Source organism: Protomyctophum parallelum (assembly GCF_964188405.1).
Source record: "Protomyctophum parallelum genome assembly, chromosome: 7".
NCBI classification, from domain to species: domain Eukaryota; kingdom Metazoa; phylum Chordata; class Actinopteri; order Myctophiformes; family Myctophidae; genus Protomyctophum; species Protomyctophum parallelum.
Window position 1 is genome coordinate 11682574 of NC_139705.1, and position 22291 is coordinate 11704864.

At 44.2% G+C, this 22291-nt stretch overlaps 1 protein-coding gene across 3 annotated transcripts in view; it reads left to right on the forward strand.

Moving 5' to 3' along the window:
* The window catches only part of rerea (arginine-glutamic acid dipeptide (RE) repeats a), a 176597-nt gene that overhangs the window by 151841 nt on the left and 2465 nt on the right, over nt 1-22291 (forward strand). For all 3 annotated transcript variants that reach the window (XM_083769374.1, XM_083769373.1, XM_083769375.1), the window contains 11 exons: nt 1589-1669; nt 13504-13666; nt 13789-13881; nt 16778-16977; nt 17302-17463; nt 17817-17930; nt 18031-19430; nt 19999-20221; nt 20458-21169; nt 21390-21548; nt 21662-21839. In XM_083769374.1, the coding sequence (XP_083625500.1) occupies nt 1589-1669; nt 13504-13666; nt 13789-13881; nt 16778-16977; nt 17302-17463; nt 17817-17930; nt 18031-19430; nt 19999-20221; nt 20458-21169; nt 21390-21548; nt 21662-21839 (3485 nt within the window). The remainder of the gene's footprint in view (nt 1-1588; nt 1670-13503; nt 13667-13788; nt 13882-16777; nt 16978-17301; nt 17464-17816; nt 17931-18030; nt 19431-19998; nt 20222-20457; nt 21170-21389; nt 21549-21661; nt 21840-22291) is intronic.

Genomic DNA, 22291 nt, shown 5'->3' on the forward strand with positions numbered 1-22291 from the left:
CTCTTCACACAAATCGTATCAGTCTGCCTCCCCTCTCGTTCCTCGCAGCAAGCAGAGTTTGTGCCTCTATTCCTGTGTGCTCATTCTAAGCTCTGGATGCATAAAAAAAAAGAATTCCTATAGTTTTACTCATTAAAAAGAAAAAAGTTAGTTTTAAGAAAATAGCTGGTATTGGATTTGACAGTGTGTGTTGGTGGGCAGAGACATGATGCCTTGTGGGGCAGTGTCAGGAGCTCCTGAAAAGACTGAAATCAGAGCTCCAACCGGCGCCAGCATGCAGCACTCAACTCCGCTCCAGGTTTTCCAGCCCGCCGTGAACCAGAGGCTCTCTAGCAGAAAGATCACATGTAAAGCCTTCCCCTTTGTAGTGGAAGAGCAGAGAGTGACAAGCTATTTCTTGCTTGTAAAAAAGCGATGTACGGTCGGAGACGCTGTGGATTTGCCCCCTAATTTTCCCCCTTTTACCTGTGGCTGGAACGTAGAGGTTTGTGCCGTGCACCCCCCTGAGGACTTTTCGCTGCCTTTCGCTGGAGTTACTTTGGTGGAAACGGTTGGCTGAAATCACTGAGGAACGGGGACTCTCCTCTGGAACAAGAAAGTAAATCTGTTGGTTGTCTGCTTCGGTGCTTATGAATGTTTTCAGCCTCCTTTTTATGGCTCGCTGTGTGTGGCTCTTTAAAGGAGAGAAAAATGCATTTAGGTTATTCAGCATTGTGCAATTTATGCTCTTATTTATTTGTTTTTTTGTTTTGTTTTTTGTGTTCTGTGTAGTTGTTTTCAGATCAGTTTTCAGAGTATGTTACGAAGTAGCGGTTTCTGCCATCATAATGTGTTGTGTCCTCACGACTCACTCTTGTCGGGATATATATTTTAATATTATCTGACATGTTTTCAATAAATTTTAAAAACTCAAATGAGTGTTTTTTTAAATATATGTATATTATGAATGTTACATTTTACAGGAGAAAACTCTAAATTTTACAGTGTTCACGCAGTTAGCCATGTTTTGGCTTGTGTTTGAACTCTAAAGTTTAGCTTTTGACTTTGAACTTTTGACTTAACAGTTCAAACAGATTAACAGTACACACAACCACACTACTGTGCATTTATTTCATATTTATTTAAGAAGAATCAGAGTTGTCTGAGTGCTCTTTTCTCCCCACATGAAAGAACGAGTGTAATCTCACAGTCTCTCCCTGCCTTACTTGTCATTTCCTTTCTCGTTTTTTGCCCTGACATGGTTGTGTGTGTGTGTGTGTGTGTGTGTGTGTGTGTGTGTGTGTGTGTGTGTGTGTGTGTGTGTGTGTGTGTGTGTGTGTGTGTGTGTGTGTGTGTGTGTGTGTGTGTGTGTGTGTGTGTGTGTGTGTGTGTGTGTGTGTGTGTCCATGTGTGTATGTTTTAAACGGGAGGATATAGAGGTTTCGAGATTCACAACAAACCTCTCCTCCGACCACAGATTTAACGAAAGAAAAACAATGTCTTTGTTGTGGTGCTGGCCTGCAACTTTCTGTGGTTGCATTTTAGCTGACTTCACAGATCCTAGCTGATTTTTCTCTTTCTCTTTTTCCCCCTATGTGAAAAATTACAGAAGCGCTTCATTAAAGGACTGCGACAGTTCGGCAAGAACTTCTTCAGGATCCGGAAAGAGTTGTTACCTAACAAAGAGACGGTATGTTAATATTTCTAGATTTTGTTTTAAGTTTTGATAATTAAATTCACTGTGTAAGGAAAGAGAGGCCCGTGTGTTGAGCTTTCACTGGTAACTCATGGAAAGGGTTTGCACAGTAAAGCGTATTTTGATGTGACATGTTGAGCCTTTTGAACCTGGGGCCTTATTGATGATCATTAAGTGCAAACTGCCAGCCTCTGTACTGTAGTATTATCAGATTTGCCCTGAGGGTCTCTGAACACTTGTTATACTGTACCTGCGATGCCAAAAGGCCAGAATGTACTTTGCAGCCAGCCACTGAACCAACCCTTACAAGTTCACATGTTGAACATTAATTAGCACCTCTGATTCACAACTGGAAAACAAGTTGTGGAAATGTGGTGTGTGTGCGAGAGAATCACAACTTTGCCAGCATAACTCATGTGTTGTGAAAAGTAGCATGCTATGCCTTGTTTTTACACTTGAATATTCATTAGTTGAAGTAAAAAAAGGAAATATAAGGACCTAAGGCTGATTAACTAGTACATCGTTTAAGCAACATTGACTAAAGTAGGTTGTAGAGCTTGGTCTACAATTAATTCAGTGAAGCAGGTTGGTGAATTATTTTTTCCTTTTTGTGTTTTTGCTAGCTTTATAGGGAAAATGCAACTTGAAAGAGCCAATATTATTTAAAAGAGGACTTCAAAAAATTCTGAGCTCATGAAAAAGTATTCAATTTACTGCTTTGCCTTCAAATAAAACATGGAATTATAGTTAAAAGCTTATAGTGGCAAATTTAGGTTGGGCGCCGCTTTAAAGACACGCATTGTCTTCCTAACGTTGGATCACTAAGACTTTATTATTATTATCATTGCTGTCATCTCCACTATCAGTTAACATTGTTCTGCCCGCTTTATTATTATTTTAACATTGTTGGATGGGTCTGAGAGCTGCACCATAAAGTGTCAACATTTTAATGTATTTCCTGGCAGCAGCAACACGTGGATTGATGACAGTCTTTAAGTATGTACAGCCACTACTCCAAGGTGATGGGTAAAATGAACCTCACAAATCAATAGAGCTCTCCTACTGATTTCTTTTGATGTGACACGTTAGTAGTTTAAAGGTTTTGCCAATCACTGATATGCCTCCAATTGAGGGAGACAAGGCACGTTAATATCTGTCACGCTCAAAGGAACTCTTGTAATTGTTTTGTTTATGTTCCTTGGCAGGGGGATGTCCCTCTGTCAAAGTACCCCCTCCATCTTGCGTGTGTGTGTGTGTGTGTGTGTGTGTGTGTGTGTGTGTGTGTGAATCATCATGAAACTGTGTGACCTGCTACATGGCACAAATGGGTTGAATCCAAACCTAACAATGATTAACCCAGAACAGAACCGTTTGCCCCCGTCATATTATATGTGGTCAGTGTGAAGAACACAAAACAGGACCGCCATATGGGCATTGTGTTGTTACTCTGCAGTATTGACTTCAAGCCTTGTATTAATTTACCACACACCTTTCTATCTCCTGGAGCAACGAAAAGCATGTCCTAATTGTTCAATAAGTGTTTTGATTTATCACTTGGTTATGTAGGGTAGGCTACTGGCAGAAGTGCCTGGTTGCAAAGTCCTCTGTGCCTTTTCCCTCAGCAGGTAAATAATTTATGTGTTTTATTTTTGTTTTTCACTGTGGAGCAGCAGACCTCGCTGTCTGGCTGCTCCTACTGGAAGTGTGTGGAAATAGTGTTGACACCAGACATCAAAGGAAAATCAAGGTGTTTGTCACACTTTTTTACCCGTTTCATTTCCCTGTCCTCGGTGAGCCTGGGATATGTCAGCTTTGCTTTTCAAACATCCCCACCTGTCATGTAATATTTTTTACTCAAGAGCTCTTAGTGTTACCGCCATTATATATATATGTGTGTGTGTGTGTAAGAGAGAGAGAGAGAAACAATTTATTGTATTCCTCAAACCCAATTTGAACCTCTTGAATAAGAGATTAAAATGTACGAATACAGTTTCCTCACAGAGGTTCCCTCAATTATTTTTTACTGGTTTTGAAATATATGACCAGTCGAGCTGATTGGCTATAAAGGAGGTATTAATACAATTCAACCTGGAGGGGGGGTCCGCTTGGCAGGAGAGGTAATAGACCTCCTCTAGGATCCAGCCCTGCCACCACCACAGAGCAGAGAAAGATTAATTTCCCCCCTACAAATGGAAAATAAACTGCCCTTTAAACATAAGAAAAGAGGAGAAAATGACTGCAAGGGGAGGATAGCAGCGGCCAGAGGAGAAGGATAAGGGGGGGTTAGCTCGATATAGACAGGGTTGTCGCACGGCAGAAAGAAAGGAAAAAATCCCCTTTGCTTATGATTGAACTTGCTTTTGTGTTGTAAGGCTGATCTGAGCTAGTGCAAGTCAATACCCTGAGGAAAGCGCCATTTATTTTCCTAACGGCAGTCTCTCTACCCGCTCACTAGTACACTCTGTCACCGGAACATGTAGTATAACAATCTCTCAAGATTTGGTCGGACTGGGGAAATGGCAGAGCTTCTCCCCTCCTATCTCTCGGCGCAGACCTATATTCCTACAATTCCACTCTCATGCCAAGCCATCCGAGAAGAAAGTGCCCGGGAGCCTAGACCGAACTGCGGTGCTGAGCCCAAGTACAGTCCACAAAGCCCTTAGGCTGATAGTCAGGGTTTCAGAAGACCACTACATTGTATCTGACTCACTGTTCCTCCCGCTAGCCCCCATTAGCTGGGCTGCTCCTGAAAGCGCCAGCGCGGCTCGAACCGGCAGTGCCAAGGGTAAGCACCCAGCGCTGTGTAAACACACTAGGCCTGACTAGCGTTCAGGAATGCTTTATATAAAGTCACATAAAGGCCCACAGGGGGAAGTGGGTGTGTCCTCTGACCGTCTGTAACTGGCTGCACTGCCACCATTTCCTTCACTCCTGTAAGGACGTCATGGAACATGAGCTGGCTGCTCCCAGTGTTCAAACAAGTAAATATGCTGAAATGGCAGATCACAGATAACTTTCCCTGATATTTCCACTGGAAAGGTTTTTGTGAAATTGTGGTTTCAGGGGATATCAGTGGCCTGGCCCTCGTAGCTAAACAGAAGTGTGTTAACTATAGCTCTCTCTGCCACGCAGTTGATGAGAGAATTGTGCAGCTGAAAGTTTGATCAAATTATAATGCCTGAGTTGTGACACTTTAAAACCACATGCAGTTTATATAAAAGGTGGAGGGGGGAACGGTTCCGACAAATTAAGTTAAGTAGAGATATTAAATGGGAAAATGAAAACTTGTTCTAAGCAGGTTTGGAATTTATCCATTAAGAGGCCAAGTAATTTTTTTAAGGATATAAAGGCCATTGTATAAAAGTAATTGCGTGGATCTGGAGACTATGAGTAAACATCTGACCTTACTGAATGGTCATGCCATGCCTAAACTTGTCTTACCCTAAATGGGTGAAAAGTATTTAATGAGGCACATTTTCTGTGCTTAATGCTTATTACATCCTGTGAGAAAGAACATGGCCAATAAGTGTATTATGAACAATACACTTTCTCATAATTAATCTTCTGACTTCACAATACATATATGGCTTTAGTGTGTGTGTGTGTGTGTGTGTGTGTGTGTGTGTGTGTGTGTGTGTGTGTGTGTGTGTGTGTGTGTGTGTGTGTGTGTGTGTGTGTGTGTGTGTGTGTGTGTGTGTGTGTGTGTGTGTGTGTGTGTGTGTGTGTGTGTTGTGCATAAAGACAATGATACAGTAGTCCATTGTAGTACAGTAATATATATCTGTACTATTAGTATTCTGTGAACTATTAGTATGATTCCGACATTAAACAGAGGACCACAATGGAAACAAGCCTAGGCCCTAGGGGCTTGGCCCAAAGCCTGTTAATGAAGTATTCAATCAATCAATAAATAGTATAATACTTTTCCAAGTGTCTGTTTTCACAACTGAATGACTACTAAATAAGATGAGTACACAAATGAAATGTAGATTAAAAAAAATATATATATTTATTTTTTGCTGGTGAAAACCGATTAAATAATCTGTATTTGTTTTTTAGACCATTCCGATACCGATATGGCCTATTCCGATTATGCTACTGATTAGTCATGCATCCCTAGTATATAGTATCTGAATAGACAACTGGGTAATGCTAGCTTAGTGATGCTATATATCAGCATTTTAAGTAATATTAATGCAGTAATATACTACTTGACTTGACCAATTACTTTAGTTGATGCTGACAATAGAACAACCATCAGCTACAAAGCAACCTTTGCTAGGATGCACCTTTTTGAGGGTAAGAAAACATCAAACTGAATCATGAAGATATATTTATGCTGCTGCTGCAGTCCCGTTCCTCTTGGCGTGGTTCTGGAAAATGGAGAAATTGCAGCGCTAGTGTGTTTTGAAAGCGAAGAGAGAAGCCATGTTAGCTTAGGAGGCTAATGTTAATTGGCTGACTAAGAGTCACAAGTTTTTTTTAGATGGCAAGTAGTTAAGTATAGTGGTTTATTCTGTTGGCAGAGGCTAGCAATTTAAATATTTATGCATCAGATGTTTAATTTAGTTACATATCACACTAATAGTCAACAAAAAAAATGTTTACCAGTTATTCTGCTGTTATGCTATTACAGCACAAACTCAAACTGGAGTTTATATTAGTCAGCTGACCACAGACCCTTTTTGTATGTGTATATCATGTCTGCAATTCTAAATTTGTCTTTGGCCATTGCATGTTAAAATGATAAATAGTAACAAGACGTGACTTTAGCTTGATGTTGATTCCCAAGCCTTTGAATGTATCATGTTATACAAGTTATATAAGGTCCATAACCTATTTTAGCTGCAGGAAATGCAGATAAGTGTTTGATTCCATACATAGCCAGAGTAAGGGACAGCTGCAGCGATGGCAGCTTTAGACTTCCTGCCATGTTCGTAACCACTGGCACACAGGTAGAGATCAAGCAGGAGATGAGGTTTTGAGCAGTACCCCCCCCCCCCCCCCCCCCCCCCCTACCCAGGCCTTGTCATTTACAGGTCAGGGTGGCCAACAGGAGAGCACTGTTCTCAACACAACCTCACAGCAGATGTTTGCCACTGTGCAATCTGTACAGATGTCAAATTGAATTCATTGCCATGTCTTTAGCCCAGCAGCCAGAGCCATGGGGATGAGTGTGATTATAAATACTTGGGTTCAAGTGCTAATTAAAAAAGAACAAAAAAATAGAGGGGGTTACTACAGTTGGCAACATCAATCATGAGCTTGACAGAATAGATATTGTTTTTGGTCAATTATATAGCTTGTTTACGCAGTGGAAAGGCTGTTGTTTAGCAGAAGGTCCAGCAGTTTGTATTGATGTTCCACAGGAGCAGACCACAGGCAGTTTAGCGTGCCTGTGAGTGTAGGCAAAATGTTGTTCACCCTATTAGATGGAGCATGGAGAGGGAGCTCCCTGTTGTAATTGAGTTCTGTGGTAGTCGCCATGTTGTGGTTTTAGGGGGGGGAGACTAGCTTATCAGCAGAACATGCAGGATCTACCCTCCCTGCAAAACGCCGCTGTGGCTGTCCAATCTGCTTTCATTGGCAAAAGCGCTTACAGCAGGAAAAACATGAGTGCTGATTCTTCAGCGTGTGCATCCCTGACCTGTGAAAGCCGAGCTTATTCAGTCATTCTCCAGCAGAAAGGCACTGCGCAGCAGGGAACGGCTGTCTATTTAACCGCCTTTCACACACACACACACACACACACACACACACACACACACACACACACACACACACACTCTGCCCCACCAGCCAAGACCCTTTCACTGTTCATTTTCTCTCGTCTGTCCCTGGGCCTCGGAGGCATCGCCATGCTGAAGTTCTATTTTTGAATCAGCTATACCCGGTGCCTTCTCTGAACTGTATTTGACGAACAATGTGCCCAATAAATTGTGCACCTGTGGCAGTATCAAGTGTATGACTTTAAATATATTAGCATCATTTGCTTGACAGCAGCCACTGCTTTTGAGTAAGTTGTCTGTGGAGGTATTTTGTAAAAGGCAAATATATAATCATATTCCATGGGTGGAATTACAATAAAAAGGATTCCATAACATGCACAATTCTATCCTGTTGTTTACATACACAATACATTTTCATAATAGTTATCTATATATAAGAAATTACCCACCATTATAAATTCTGCAAGGTAATCAAGTGGTAGCTCTTAACAAGCTAAGTGGTTTAGTGAAGTAATATTTTAGATGCTTGGAGCTCGGTTTTGCATCATACAATACATTCAAATAATTAAGGTAAAACGCAACAGGTACAAATTGGCTTATTAGCCATTGCAAATATGTCATTATAAATGCATTTACCATTACCCTAGTGTTGCAGCATGCATTAGGCAGATACAAAAGTCAAGTACCACTCACTGAAAGTATACACTGTACAAACTGCCACGCTTATTGAGAAGTAACGCAAAAACAAGGCTAGGGAAGATACATCACCGTTAAACCCCAGCTCGGTTTAGCTGGAACATAAACATTCCCCTCCACCTTGCTGAAGTGAGCCGGGCAGCACTCTCCTCTATCCTCAGACTGCATAGGAGGGAGCGAGGCAAACAGGCTGGCTGCACTAATGGATGTTTACACAACTCTGTATCAGCCGCCAAAACCCAGCGATCACATCACACTGCTCTCTGTTGCCGTCCCAGATCGTTTGGTGAGAAACATAGGAATGGTTCTTATTGTCTCCACCAGGCCGAAGGCATGGGGAGAGAGTATGTTTTGCACTCCGTCCGTCAGTGTGTGTGTGTGTGTGTGGCTTTAGCAAGAGTTGTGTGTAAATTCAATGTTGATTGTCTATTGTTATCCTTGGTACAGTATATTCCTCGTCCTGGCTCTCCCTCTCACTTGCATGTGCATGTGTGCGCACACATGCACACACACCCACCCCTTCAACTCTCCCCTGTTCTCTCCTCCTTGCTCTTGCCAGTAACGGCCTTAACCGTTTGGCTTGGTGTCAGAGCAGAGGCCTTTTGTGGCTCTGTCACAAATCTGCCAGGAAAAACAGAAACCATCTGTTCAGGGGGGGATGAGTGTGTAAATACATGAGTTTAGCCCTCAGCCCTGCCCAAGCACACAGGACCACCGAGTCCAATGAAAGGGTCCTGCATATCAGACCTCCCCCACTAAATGTTACTCTACACTACAGTATGTATAGTGGTTCTCCAAATGAAGAGGCAGGTAAATATATCGGATGACAATAGGGGCAAATGGGTGAGAAGATTTGCCTAAAAAAGACATTTACCCAAGACCCAATGATGATATTTGTGAATTAGTATTGCCTGTGTTAAAGAGACCAACGAACTTGTGTTATTGTATTAAAACGTTAATGCACAATATGTGTTGGGAGGAGCTAGGCCTTTTTAAGAAATCTCACCCAGACTGCTCACTTAAAGAATCACCTCAGAAAGAAAGTCATATTATTTATATGGAATCTATTAAAATATAAAAGTTTCACATGCATGTTGACGTTATGGCTTCTGTTTTTTTATTAACTTTTTCGCGAGTCATCCGGAGGCTATCCACTTAATTTAAGCTCACTGCTAATTAGTGTGAGCATAATCTGGGGAGAAATGGACAGAGAAGTTAATTAAATTGTTGTGCCAACATGGATCCACGGTGCACTTGGAACACCTTTTCATGTTTCAAAATTCAGTTAATGCTCCACACGTTAGCTGTATCTAATATAATTTAACCAAGCCAATGATAATTATTCATTTAATTCGACTGCAATCTGTTGAAAAGGTTTCACTGGGAACTGGAAGTATACTTGTAGTAGCTATTTTGTAAGGGCAGACGGGGGACAAAATTATCTTTGTCTGGTGATTGGTAATGATCTTGCCATTTTTGCCACTTTTTGCAGCAGTGGTCAAACATGTAAAGGAAACAAAATCAGCCACAGAATTCAACTTGTATACTTTGTCAGTTGCACACAAACACATCCAGTTGAACATTTCAACTGGCAATAACTGGAATGGAAGCCCTGAGTGTCGTGATATGAGCTAAGCCCCTTTCCTTGTCGGATAATCCACCGCCCAGAAAGCTGCTGCAGATGGAAGCATTCTAAAAGGCCTTATAATACCAAGCTTATGTTGTCTCTATCTCGTGTTCTGGGCCATAGCAGCACACTCTGTGCTGCTCTGCAATGATTTAGTGGGTTTGGGGAAATGGTGGTGCAGAGGGCAGGGCAATGTGTTTTTCTCCCCCTTTTCACTATGCTGAAATATCTATATAGAGATACTCTACATGTCATGTATACAGCATATCGTCACTGTCAGACTGAAACCTTGTATCTGCATATAATAATCACGTTTCTGGGTTAAAAATATAATATATTGCCCTTTTTCTATTTCCACGTATGAGTGCTATTTAGCTGTTTTTAGACTTTTTTTTTAACCTTTCGCCTAACCCAAAGCGATAAAAAATATATACAATGCCCAAAATCGGGACTCATGGTTGAATAGGGTAGTCTGTTGATATAATATAATAAATTAAATATTTAACTAATGAAAAGTATTAACACGAGTTTGTAACAATATATAATAACGTGGAAGAACAATACCGCTTAGTCATGTTTTATTTTAATTACCGTGACGAGCAAACGGCAACATTTAGTTTTGCAGCAGATATTCCTGTTTACACAGTGGAAGAAAACAAAATAGAAGGTAATGAAAGCGACAGTGTTGCCCCGGGCACATGCCGGCATGACAAGGGCTCAGTGACATCTGAAAGTACCAGATGAGTCCGGGCGGTGTCTCCTTATGAGGCGCACAGGGAAACCCCACTTGACAGACAAGGCAGGTTAGTAGAGGTATTTAAACTGTCAATCTGTCTCTCTGACACTAATTCACGGCATGAGGTCTCCGTCAGCCACAGGAATGAGCAGAACTCCTCTCATCCTAGTATAGCTTATTCTGCTCCTGTAGAAATGGAAAGAGAAACTGTTTGCTTTACGTGAGTGACTATTTTAGATCTCATGTTTTGGTATTTCTGTTCATTTAACACAGTTTGAGCTGTAAGGAATCCATAAATGTATTTTCTCCCTTTTGGTTGCATGGCTGCTTGCAAGCTCATCGTCGGTGCACCTGTCTGTTCCCCAATTCAAAAGCTCAAGTTAATGTTTTCATTAGTCCCTGCCTAATATAATGGCACTTGACACGGTGTAAGTGATGGAGGGGCAGGGTGACCTTTCCCTGTTATCTTGCCAAGCTGTTGTTGAGGCCGTGTGGTTGTCAGCCTGCCACAGGGAGGCAGAGAGGCACTGCTGAGAACAGTCATTAAGCACGGAGCAAAGCCAGCGCTCGGCACCGCTCGCCACTTTTGATCTGCACATTTCAATTAGATTTCACATCAGGACGCCTGCCTTCTCTCACTCAGCACCTGCGCCCTGCCCGCCCGCCTGTCTGGATGGCAGGCAGGCAGACTGGCTGGCCCGCCAAGCTGGAGAAGATGAAATATTAAATGTAATGTTCTCTACCTGCTCTGACATGGATGCACAAACACATTTTGACTTTTAATGAATCATAAGTACTGTAGCCGTTTGGTTGAAGTGTTAGTCTATGCCGTGTTTTCTCTGTGTGAATGTCATTTGAAGTGGAACTTGCACATATTTTTTGCCAGTTGGTGGAATCCCAGTTCCACTAATGGAAACTGCATCGCTCCCGCATCATCCAACTGGCCTTTTATTATGTTAAGCACATTTACTGTATATGTGGTTGCGCCCTGGGGTTGTGCCAAAAATAGCAGATATTTTGAGTGCGTGACACCCAAACGCAAATAAGTAGATCTTAGTTGTCCACTGTGTAACAGTGGTTTTCCTCTTGTGAGCTCCCACTCACAAGGCATGTGGATTCCATCCCACTATTCCAGATGTGCTCAACTGCATAAATCCTTGGTTCTCTGAGAGCTAAGCAGCACTGGGGGTTTGGGCTAGCTTTATGCTGAAGCAATGGCTTTGCGCCTTAATTTACCTGCTATTTGAGAAGGTTTCATCGAGGTCCAACGCCCTCAGTAAATGTTCCCAGCACTGCTCTGGTTGATAACATGGGAGTCCTACAGCCAATGGTGGATATGAATATCCCCTGAGAGCTACATGAAGGGGGATCTTATTAAACTGGCCTAAGCCAATGAAGTTGAGCTCTTTCTGCCAATCAAAGCAGTCACTGAGAAAGAACATATCTTGCACCTGATCAGATATTTACAAGGCTGGTAGATAAAATGAACAACCACGTGACCACCGGCCAGTGTTTTCTCACAGCAAACATGGTAGGGCCAACTAGCCTGAAATGGTGTAATTTGTCCAGATAAAGACAACAGTGTACGTGTGTGTGTGTGTGTGTGTGTGTGTGTGTGTGTGTGTGTGTGTGTGTGTGTGTGTGTGTGTGTGTGTGTGTGTGTGTGTGTGTGTGTGTGTGTGTGTGTGTGTGTGTGTGTGTGTGTGTGTGTGTGTGTGTGTGTGTGTGTGTGTGTGTGTGTGTGTGTGTGTCTGTGTATTGTGTGCATATTTATTATTATTTATAATGTTATTAATGCCAACATTATTGATGTGTGGGTATTATTATTATTTATTTTGCACTTATTGCACATGTCTATACACTTATAAGATACTTTTTCCTTGCAAGTAACCTTTTATAGCCACTTTAAGGAGTCCACCATTTCATCAAAGCTGATGCTGTTGGATAATCTTCCACTAAAATATGTTAAGCCATTTTCTGCAAAGCCGTTAACATGTTGTAGAGACCAATGTATGTACTAATTTATGTCAGGTTGCCCAGCCAAAGCACGGGGAAGGAAAACAATCAATAGCCATTAAACCCAGAGAGCAGCAGTTTAACAGACCTTAGATAGTAGATGAGTGTCCTCTGGGCCTTAAAGATTACAGGTGACTTACAGCTCATCTAACAATCACACTAACCCCTTCATGAATTCATTATAGATCTGTTGGACGACCACTAACAAATGAGAGTTCATGGTGTGGGAGAGAACGCAAAGCAAGCCCCACAGGAAACTAGATAATTGCCCCGACTCCCATCGCCAATTTTCAAGGCTTGTGTATTATTTTGAGTGTGGCCGGAAAGCGGCTGTTAATTTGCGCAGGCTGCCTCAGCAAAGTGCTTTCTGATCCATGATTGCATGTGTTAATGTTTCAGTTAGATATTGATTTCCTGGCGGCCTTTTGTGCACTGGATTTATCCGCCTGGCTCGCAGGCATGCGCACCCCTCCGAATGTTTGATTAAAGTTCAATTGACTCTTCCAGTGAAGGGGCGAGGAGCCATTTCACTCCCTATTTGTAGCGCCAAAGCTCTCCCCGACATGTTCTTTTGTTCCTATTCAGCCGCCTGCCACCCAGGCAGCCACCAATGCACTGATCCTAATACCCCTGCATTCAGTGAGCCTCCTAGCCTAATCCTGGGACAGACACAGCCATAGCACAAACACACCCGGCCAGCTATAAAACCTGGCATGGATTGACACACTGAATTATTTTGAGATACTTCTACTGCCACTAATGAATGCTATGTATCTTTTTTTAACCCTTTGATGCGTCACAGAATTTCCATCGTCTTCATGGTTATATTGTTGTGTATTCTTTAAAACAACATTTTAAAACAATTATAAACAATATAAACCTTTAAAAAAGTTGATTCATACACTTCAATGCAGCCAGATAATGTCAGACAGTCTTCCTGAAATTGATTTTGAACTTGACTGTACATGCTGTTATCTATTGCCAGTTTCCTTAACATCTACTCTTGTTGTTGTTGCTGCTACAGGGGGAGCTAATAACCTTCTACTATTATTGGAAGAAGACCCCAGAGGCCGCCAGCTCGCGAGCTCACCGCCGACACCGCCGGCAGCCCGTCTTCCGCCGCATCAAGACACGAACCGCCACCACTCCTGTCAACACTCCGTCACGACCACCATCCAGCGAGTTCTGTACGTGCACACCAAACGCTACACCCCGTATTTGATGGGTCAGAGCAGGGACGTGATCTTAAATCAGTGTTTTATAATTATGTGTGTTTAAATGTGCATTTTCCTTTGCTGTGCTCTTCCAGTGGACCTCAGTTCGGCCAGTGAAGATGATTTTGACAGTGAAGACAGCGAGCAGGAGCTGAAGGGCTACGCCTGCCGCCACTGTTTCACAACCAGTAAGAGAAAATATATTCATTCTTGACACAAACATTTAACTAGGTTTTTGGGTCATCATGGGGGCTCTCAACCAGTTAATATGTTGATCACATGACGATCACACTATCCTATAATCTAATGAAAGTTATGGTCTGTCCCTCAGTGTGTTACCAAGGTTTACATAATATAGTGTCTTTGAATGGTTCTGAACACAATAACACATTACAGGTCACCCTGTTTATTCTCACTCTATGTAATAAAGCACATTTAAGTAATATTCTCTCTGAAATAAGTTTTAAACACATGCAGGGTAGTATCACACAGACCATGTCTACTCGTGTTGTGATGGGGATCAGTTTGAGACCAGCATCCCACAGAGCTATCTGACAGATGGGCATCAGACGATGTCAGGACTAATTTGATCAAATCAGACATGAGCCCACAGCTCGTTCACTCTCTCCACCTCATTATCCTTCCCTTCTCTCAAACGCAGCTGCCTCCAAATGCCAAACCCCACTCTCCCATCAGATGATGCTTAACATGATTGCCACCAAGTCGAGGGTGGCTAATAACCAGGGCTATGCTGTACTAACTTTCTGCTCTTGGGTTTGATACCTGAGGATATGGCATATGGTGATAATGAATGATTACAGTATGCAGGGTGTAAGGGTAGAGATAGAGTCCCTGCTGTTATACTGTACTCTCAATAAACATCTGTTTGAGATTCAAAGTAGCACAAGCATGTTCACTGTGCTTTTGATAAGGGTATGGAAACGTCTTATTATTTGAACTCTAATCTAGTCAAATGTGCTTTATTTCCAATAAATAGTCTCAAACTTTTATTCCCGATTGCAACAATATTGCTGTTGGTGTGAGGACTTAAAAAATAGATTTATTTTTGTAACCTATAAATCTGGTTAATAATAAATACATTGTAACTAGAAAGATGCAATCCTGAGGAATTGTTAGTGTGCTTGCCTATAGTTCATAGTACACATATTGTGATGTCACCAATCATGGGCAAAAAGGTGCCTTCAATTAGGTAGGGCGTGATTGTCATCCAACACATGAATTATTTGACGTCAAAGATACTGTAATTAGTGTGGTTGATTGGGAACTCCAATTTAAGTATTTTTCTCTCTGAAACTGTAAGCGCTACAGTTACTTACCACACTTGGTAGAGAGGTTCACAGTCCAGAGGACTACACAGGAAAAACAATACTTACACCAATCGGCCTCATGGTGGCGCTATAATAATAGACAACTTTTCACTTTGGCCTATAGGTTGTAGAATCTAAATGTATTTCCCCCTGGATTCCTTGGATCATGACATGACTCCCTCTATAGGCCACAGCCATGACTCCCTCTATAGGCCACAGCCATGACTCCCTCTATAGGCCACAGCCATGACTCCCTCTATAGGCCACGCCGCCACAGCCATTTCCGTTTAAGTCATTGTTTTGCCGTATTCGAAACACACTTTTTGCTCCTGGAATCAACGCAGCAATTCAATTTAAAATGTAACTGTAACCGTAAATGTAAATGTTTCAATCCCCTCCGAATTATTTACACATCATCTCAGGGCTGATGTGACAACAAATGTGACGTGAAAAATTATTGGGAGGGGCCTAATTCTTGCCATGCCATAGAGACACACGGGGACTACAAATGTCACGTCCCCAAATGAGACAGCGTCCCCACTTCTGGTCCGTTAGAACGGTGTACTGCAGGCCAGCCCATAGAAGTCCATTGGAATTCAACTGTAGTTAGCCTACTTTTAAAATAATACCAAATGAACTGAAGACTATATTGATTTGAATAAAAATATGTTTCCAAATGTATGAAGTGTCTTTGTCAACTTATATTGTTGTTTTCTCAATAGAGGATCTATTTCACATTTAATTTACCACTTGACTGTGTTACCCATAATGTTAACGGAGCAGAGGGGAGAAGCTTTTAAGGGACAGTCACATCACTGCATTTACGAGGCAACGAGCGCCGACTTTGAAGAGTGGAATTCTCAATAATACATCCCGATCCCGACTGACTTTGTTCATTCATGTCTATATTTTGAACATGTCACAGGCTTACTAATATGTTCAACCTACCTCGGAGCTCCGACGGTGTGCTTTACCGTTGTCAACTTGTTGTATATAATTAACTTCAACTACCTAGTGAATTCCCCAGATGAGTATTAATAATTAGTCTTGCAAGCCTGTTTGGATAATTTTCCACAAATACATAGCATATAAAACGAAATACAACAAATATATCTGGGTATTGAAAACCTCAAGGGATGCGACCGTGCGACCACTTTGACTTGAGATTTACAATGCTAGCACTTTAGTATATTATAGTACATTGTGGGTTGTATATTGAGATGACAGGTATGTGACATTGAAAAGGACAAATCAAATATATGGGACACTTTATTGGAACACAAAAAAAAATCGCTACAGCCTCAGTAATGAACCAGTGAAATTAGGGTATTTTATGATGCCTCTCATAGGGATTGCATTGGCAGCTGCAGTACACCGTTGAAACGGACCAGAAGTGGGGCCGCTGTCTCATTTGGGAGCGTGAAATTTGTAGTCCCAGTGTGTCTCTATATATCATGATGAACACAGGATCCAATCAATACCAAATTTAAATCACATGTTGTTTGGCCTCTTAACACAATGTCTCCCAGTGGCATGGGTGTGATCAAAGCAACCAAACCTTTTGTAGTTGAACTTCATTCCCTATTGAAACAATATTGTTATATTCACTGTCAGCATTCTACAAATCTGAATAACAACACGTGGTATCTGTTGTCAGATTCAGTAATACATGACTGTGGAAGAACTTTGTCACATCTATTGCTTTGCACTCCTCCACTGGTATCTCACCATTAGCTTTTCCGTCCCCTTTCCTCAGCCTCCAAGGACTGGCATCACGGGGGCCGGGAGAACATCTTGCTGTGCACAGACTGTCGCATCCATTTCAAGAAGTACGGTGAGCTGCCCCCCATCGAGAAGCCCGTGGACCCGCCGCCATTTATGTTCAAACCTGTCAAAGAGGAAGAGGATGGACTCAGCGGGAAGCATAGCATGAGGACCCGACGAAACCGAGGCTCGGTGCGTTTTCACACTTGGCGCTCCTCGCCTTTTCATCCCACCCCTCTGTTTTACTTTTGCCCTAGACACAGGGTACAAAACAGGCATGCATCATTTATAGGGGAAAATATAGTTCTTATTTCTATCATCTTTATTTTTGACGTGAACAATTTCGATTCCAGAAATTGACCAGGGGGGTGGGGCTAAATTGATCAGGGGGGTGGGACCTAGTAGCATCCTGTACATCATTTCTATCGCTATTCTTCTCACAAGCACAAAATGGGTGAAACACTTGTTGTTCTGACTGACTGACCCATCTATGTCCATCGTCACTTGCCGTTGCAGATGTCAACGCTACGTAGTGGTCGTAAGAAGACGACGGCCAGTCCTGATGGCAGAGCCTCACCCACCAACGAGGATCTGCGCTCCAGTGGACGCACCTCGCCCAGCGCAGCAAGCACAGACAGCACCGACAGCAAGACGGACTCCATGAAGAAACCTGCAAAGGTAACGCATGGCCCGGGGCGGCTGCCTCTTGGGCATCATTAAAGAACTATTATGTCTTTAGGCCAGCACAGAACTTTCATAACTGTAGTTTTCCGGTATAGTATGTTTTTGTCAATTAAGAAAATAAGCTCTTTAGCAAATATAGGCTTATTATAATGGCACATTTTGCTCAACAAGATCATCTCCACAATTCAACACATACATTTCTTTATGAAAAGATCATTGGACAATGTGGCGAGGGAACCCATTTCAATCTCACTTCCGGGTTTTATGACTACAAACTATTTGAAACGAGTCAGGTGAAGTTTTTACACTATTCTATAATGTCTCTTCCATCTCTTCTTTTCATGCAGAAAATTAAGGAAGAGGCTCCCTCACCTATGAAGAATGCCAAACGCCAACGAGAGAAAGGTGCATCGGACACAGAAGAGCCCGACAGGGCTAATGCCAAAAAGTCCAAGACACAGGTGAGATCATGGATTTATGTTTTTGTGTGCATGTTTCTATAAGTATCCATGCGAATCCAGTCAGTAAAACACTTGCCCTTCTGTCTCCGCCGTCCACCAGGAACTCAACCGACCGGACTCGCCGTCAGAATGCGAGGGTGAGGGTGAGGGAGAGGGCGAGAGCTCTGATGGACGCAGCATCAATGAGGAGCTGAGCAGCGACCCCAAGGACATTGACCAGGACAACCGTAGCTCTTCCCCCAGCATCCCCAGCCCCCGCGATAACGAGAGTGACTCAGACTCGTCTGCCCAGCAGCAACAGCTCTTGCAGGGACAGCATCCCCCCGTCATCCAGTGTCAGCCGGGGACCTCTGCGTCCTCCACGGCCCCAACCCCGCCCACATCCTCGGCACCTTTGCTGCCCCCGCAGGTTTCCCCGACAGCGGCCCCTGTCTCTCTACCTCCCCAGCCGCTGCCCCAGGGCAGCCCGCTGTCTCTCATCCAGTCGGGGGCGTCCCACCACCCTCAGAGGCTACCCTCACCACATTCACCTCTCACTCAGGCTCCGCCTCTTGGGCCACAAGGTCCGCAACAATCATTACCGAGCTCACATCACGGCCCCATGCCTCCCATCATGCCTCCCATGCCCCATCCGCTGCAGGCAGGCCCCTCACACATGCCTCACCCTCACCCTCACTCCATGCCTCCTCAGGGCTTCCCTATGGGGCCGTCTCAGGTCCCGCCTGCGTCGATCCCATGCCAACCACAGCCAAGGCCACACACTCCTCCCTCACAGTCCCAGTCATCTTCCCAGAGTACAGGTCCACCTCCAAGGGAGCAGCCCCTGCCTCCCGCCCCTATGTCCATGCCTCACATCAAGCCCCCACCCACCACGCCCATCCCACAGATGCCCAATCCACAGTCCCACAAACACCCTCCACATCTATCGGCACCTCCGTTTCCTCAGATGCCTTCCAACCTCCCTCCACCACCTGCCCTCAAGCCTCTCAGCTCCTTATCCACCCACCATCCTCCATCGGCGCACCCACCTCCACTTCAGCTCATGCCCCAGGGGCAGCAGCTTCAGCCTCCCCCAGCCCAGCCCCCAGTCCTCACCCAATCCCAAACCCTCCCCCCGTCGTCCAGCCATCAGCCTCCCCCAGCTCCCCCTCTACCTCCCCCCTCAGTGTCCTCACACCCCAATGGGCCACCACAGCCTCCGTTCCCCCCTCATCCCTTCAACCCTGTTCTACCTCCAAGTGGCCCTTCCCATTCTTCGTCAAACTCCATGCAAGGCCTACAACCCCCATCCTCCTCCTCGGCTCCCTCCTCCTCCTCCATATCCATGCCACTCCCGGCCTCAGTCTCCTGTGGACCGGGCCCCTCACTCCCACCTGTTCACATCAAAGAAGAGCCTCCGGATGAGACAGAAGAGCCAGAAAGCCCCCCACCTCCACAGAGAAGCCCTTCCCCCGAGCCCACCGTTGTCAACACTCCCAGCCACGCCAGCCAATCAGCACGGTATGCCTAGCTTGAGCACTAACTTCCACTCTCTGCAGTATATGTAAATAAAAAATGTCTGTGTTTAAAACAGTCTGGTCTGGCCATGCTGATTAGCCTTCCAACACATTAACAACACAGACACTCATCTAAATTAGAACGGAAGCCTTTCATCTAGGAAGCAAATTGAATGTCCGACTCCGCAGCCAAACAGGCATTGAAAGCGCCGATTAGCCTTGGGCTGTAAGTGGCTGATGGGTTGGAATTATCCACAGTGGAGAGCAGAGAGATTAATTACAGCAAGATGTGAGTGAACCGAGCCATCTCTACATAAGTATCTGGAGTTGCCTTATGCCTAACTGACTCTCAGGCTGCCAATGAATAGCAATGTGGCTCTTCATGCATAATTTGTCATAGCAACAAAATGGAACATCAAGGGAGTTTGTTTCCTTTTGAGTTCCCTTTGAATTGTCAAGCATCCCACAAGCCGCCGACCTTTCATTTAGAGGGGTAGGATTTGTCTTATAACATGCTGATCACCAGACTGACGACTACATGCTTTATGTCTGTCAAACCATTCTTACTGTAGGTTCTACAAACACTTGGACCGGGGGTACAACTCGTGTGCCAGGACAGACTTCTACTTCACTCCGCTGGCTTCGTCCAAACTGGCCAAGAAGCGAGAAGAGGCTCTGGAGAAGGCTAAGAGAGAGGTGGAGCAGAAAGCCAGGGAAGAGAAGGAGAAGGAGAGGGAGAGAGAAAAAGAGCGTGAAAGAGAACGGGAACGGGAAAAGGAAGCGGAGAGAGCTGCGGTGAGTTTTTGGGGTTAAATAAATTAATGTCCTTATTATATTGTTACTTTAAACTCTATGTGTATTTTTGTGAATATAATAAATAAGTCACTGAGACTTCTGTGGAGTGTGTAGTACCACACTATTAGCTCAATGGTAAAAAATGTCAGCACTTGTGCAGGAGAACAGGAAAGTTACATAGTGCAGCTTTAATATGCATAGTGCAGCTTTAATATGCTATATCTTCCCCAACACAGAAAGCCAGTTCATCCCACGAGGGCAGAATGGACGCCCAGATGATGGGGGCTCACATGCGCCAACAATTCGACGGCCCCCCCACCACCATCGCTGCCGTGCCACCCTACATCGGCCCCGACACCCCCGCCCTGCGCACCCTCAGCGAATATGCCCGCCCTCACGTCATGTCCCCGACAAATCGCAATCATCCGTTCTTTGTCTCGCTCAACCCTGCGGACCCATTGCTGGCTTACCACATGCCGGGCCTGTACAACGCAGATCCGGGCATGCGTGAGCGTGAACTTCGGGAGAGGGAAATGCGGGAGAGGGAGATGCGGGAGAGGGAACTGCGAGAGCGGATGAAACCGGGCTTCGAAGTCAAGCCTCCCGAGATGGACGGCATGCACCCTTCCACAAACCCCATGGAGCACTTTGCCCGGCACGGAGCCATCAGTTTGCCACCTATGGCTGGCCCGCACCCCTTCGCCTCTTTCCATCCGGGCCTAAACCCTCTGGAGCGTGAGCGGCTCGGTCTAGGAGGGCCCCAGCTGCGGGCGGAGATGAGCTACCCAGAGAGGCTGGCTGCCGAGAGGCTCCACGCCGAGAGGATGGCCCAAGTGGCCAACGACCCCATCGCCCGCCTACAGATGTTCAACGTCACGCCACATCACCACCAGCACTCGCATATCCACTCACACCTACATCTGCACCAACAAGACCCTCTACACCAAGGTGAGACGAATCCCTGCTCATTATGCACCCACACTTATGTTATCAGTATTTCAGTGAAGGCTTTGAAATATTCATCTTTTTTGTTACAGATTTAATTATCTTTGCAACAAATTTAACTGGAACAAATGGAGTATTTTTAAACTTGTGTTGTCTGTGTCTCTCTCTGTAATATGTACAGTATTCATGTTTGCCCTGACCTTAAAATACTAACCCCCAGTAGGCGGTGAATGTCTTGTATGTCCCCCAGGTTCCGGGGCCCACCCGCTAGACCCCCTGGGGCCTCACATGGCCCGATTCCCCTACCCACATGGTGGCAACCCCAACGCGCTGCTCGGGTTGCCGCAGCACGAACACGAGATGCTACGCCACCCTGTCTTCGGTAGGCCCTCCAAACAGTAATATCAAACCAGTCCAATTTATTTGGATATAATTAGCCATGCTATTCCATGACTCAATTATTTGTGTTTGTGTGTGTACGCGTGTACTTTCCAGGTACTCCATACCCACGGGACCTACCAGCAGGTCTTCAGCCAATGTCAGCAGCCCACCAACTCCAGGCCATGCATGCCCAGTCAGCTGAGCTACAGAGGCTAGCGATGGAACAGCAGTGGCTCCATGGACACCATCATATGCATGGAGGACATATGCCAGGCCAGGAGGACTACTACAGGTCAGATAATGAGCATTTATAATATTTATATTTTAACAGTGGGGTGGCCTAAACTATAGGGATATGGACATTCTTGACCGATACCGATAATAGCAAATTAAATAAAATTAAAATTAAATAGCAATTTAAAGCCCATAGAAGATACCGATATATGTTTATTTCGTTTTTGTATTTCCCCCTTGCCAGGGAAACAAATACATCTTCAATCCAAGAAATTAATGTTCAGAATCTACAGCTTGGTAGGCTGCAGATAACTAACACAGACATAGCCAATGCTAAATGTATGCTTATCAACGACAGATAAATATCGTCTACTGCCATCGGTTGATTTATTTGTCGATACCAATATCAGACGATAGCGATATGTATGACACATCTGTGCATCCCTAAAAGACGACCATCCTAAAAACAAACGGCCAATGTTTATACTGTCATGTTAACATGAAGTTTCT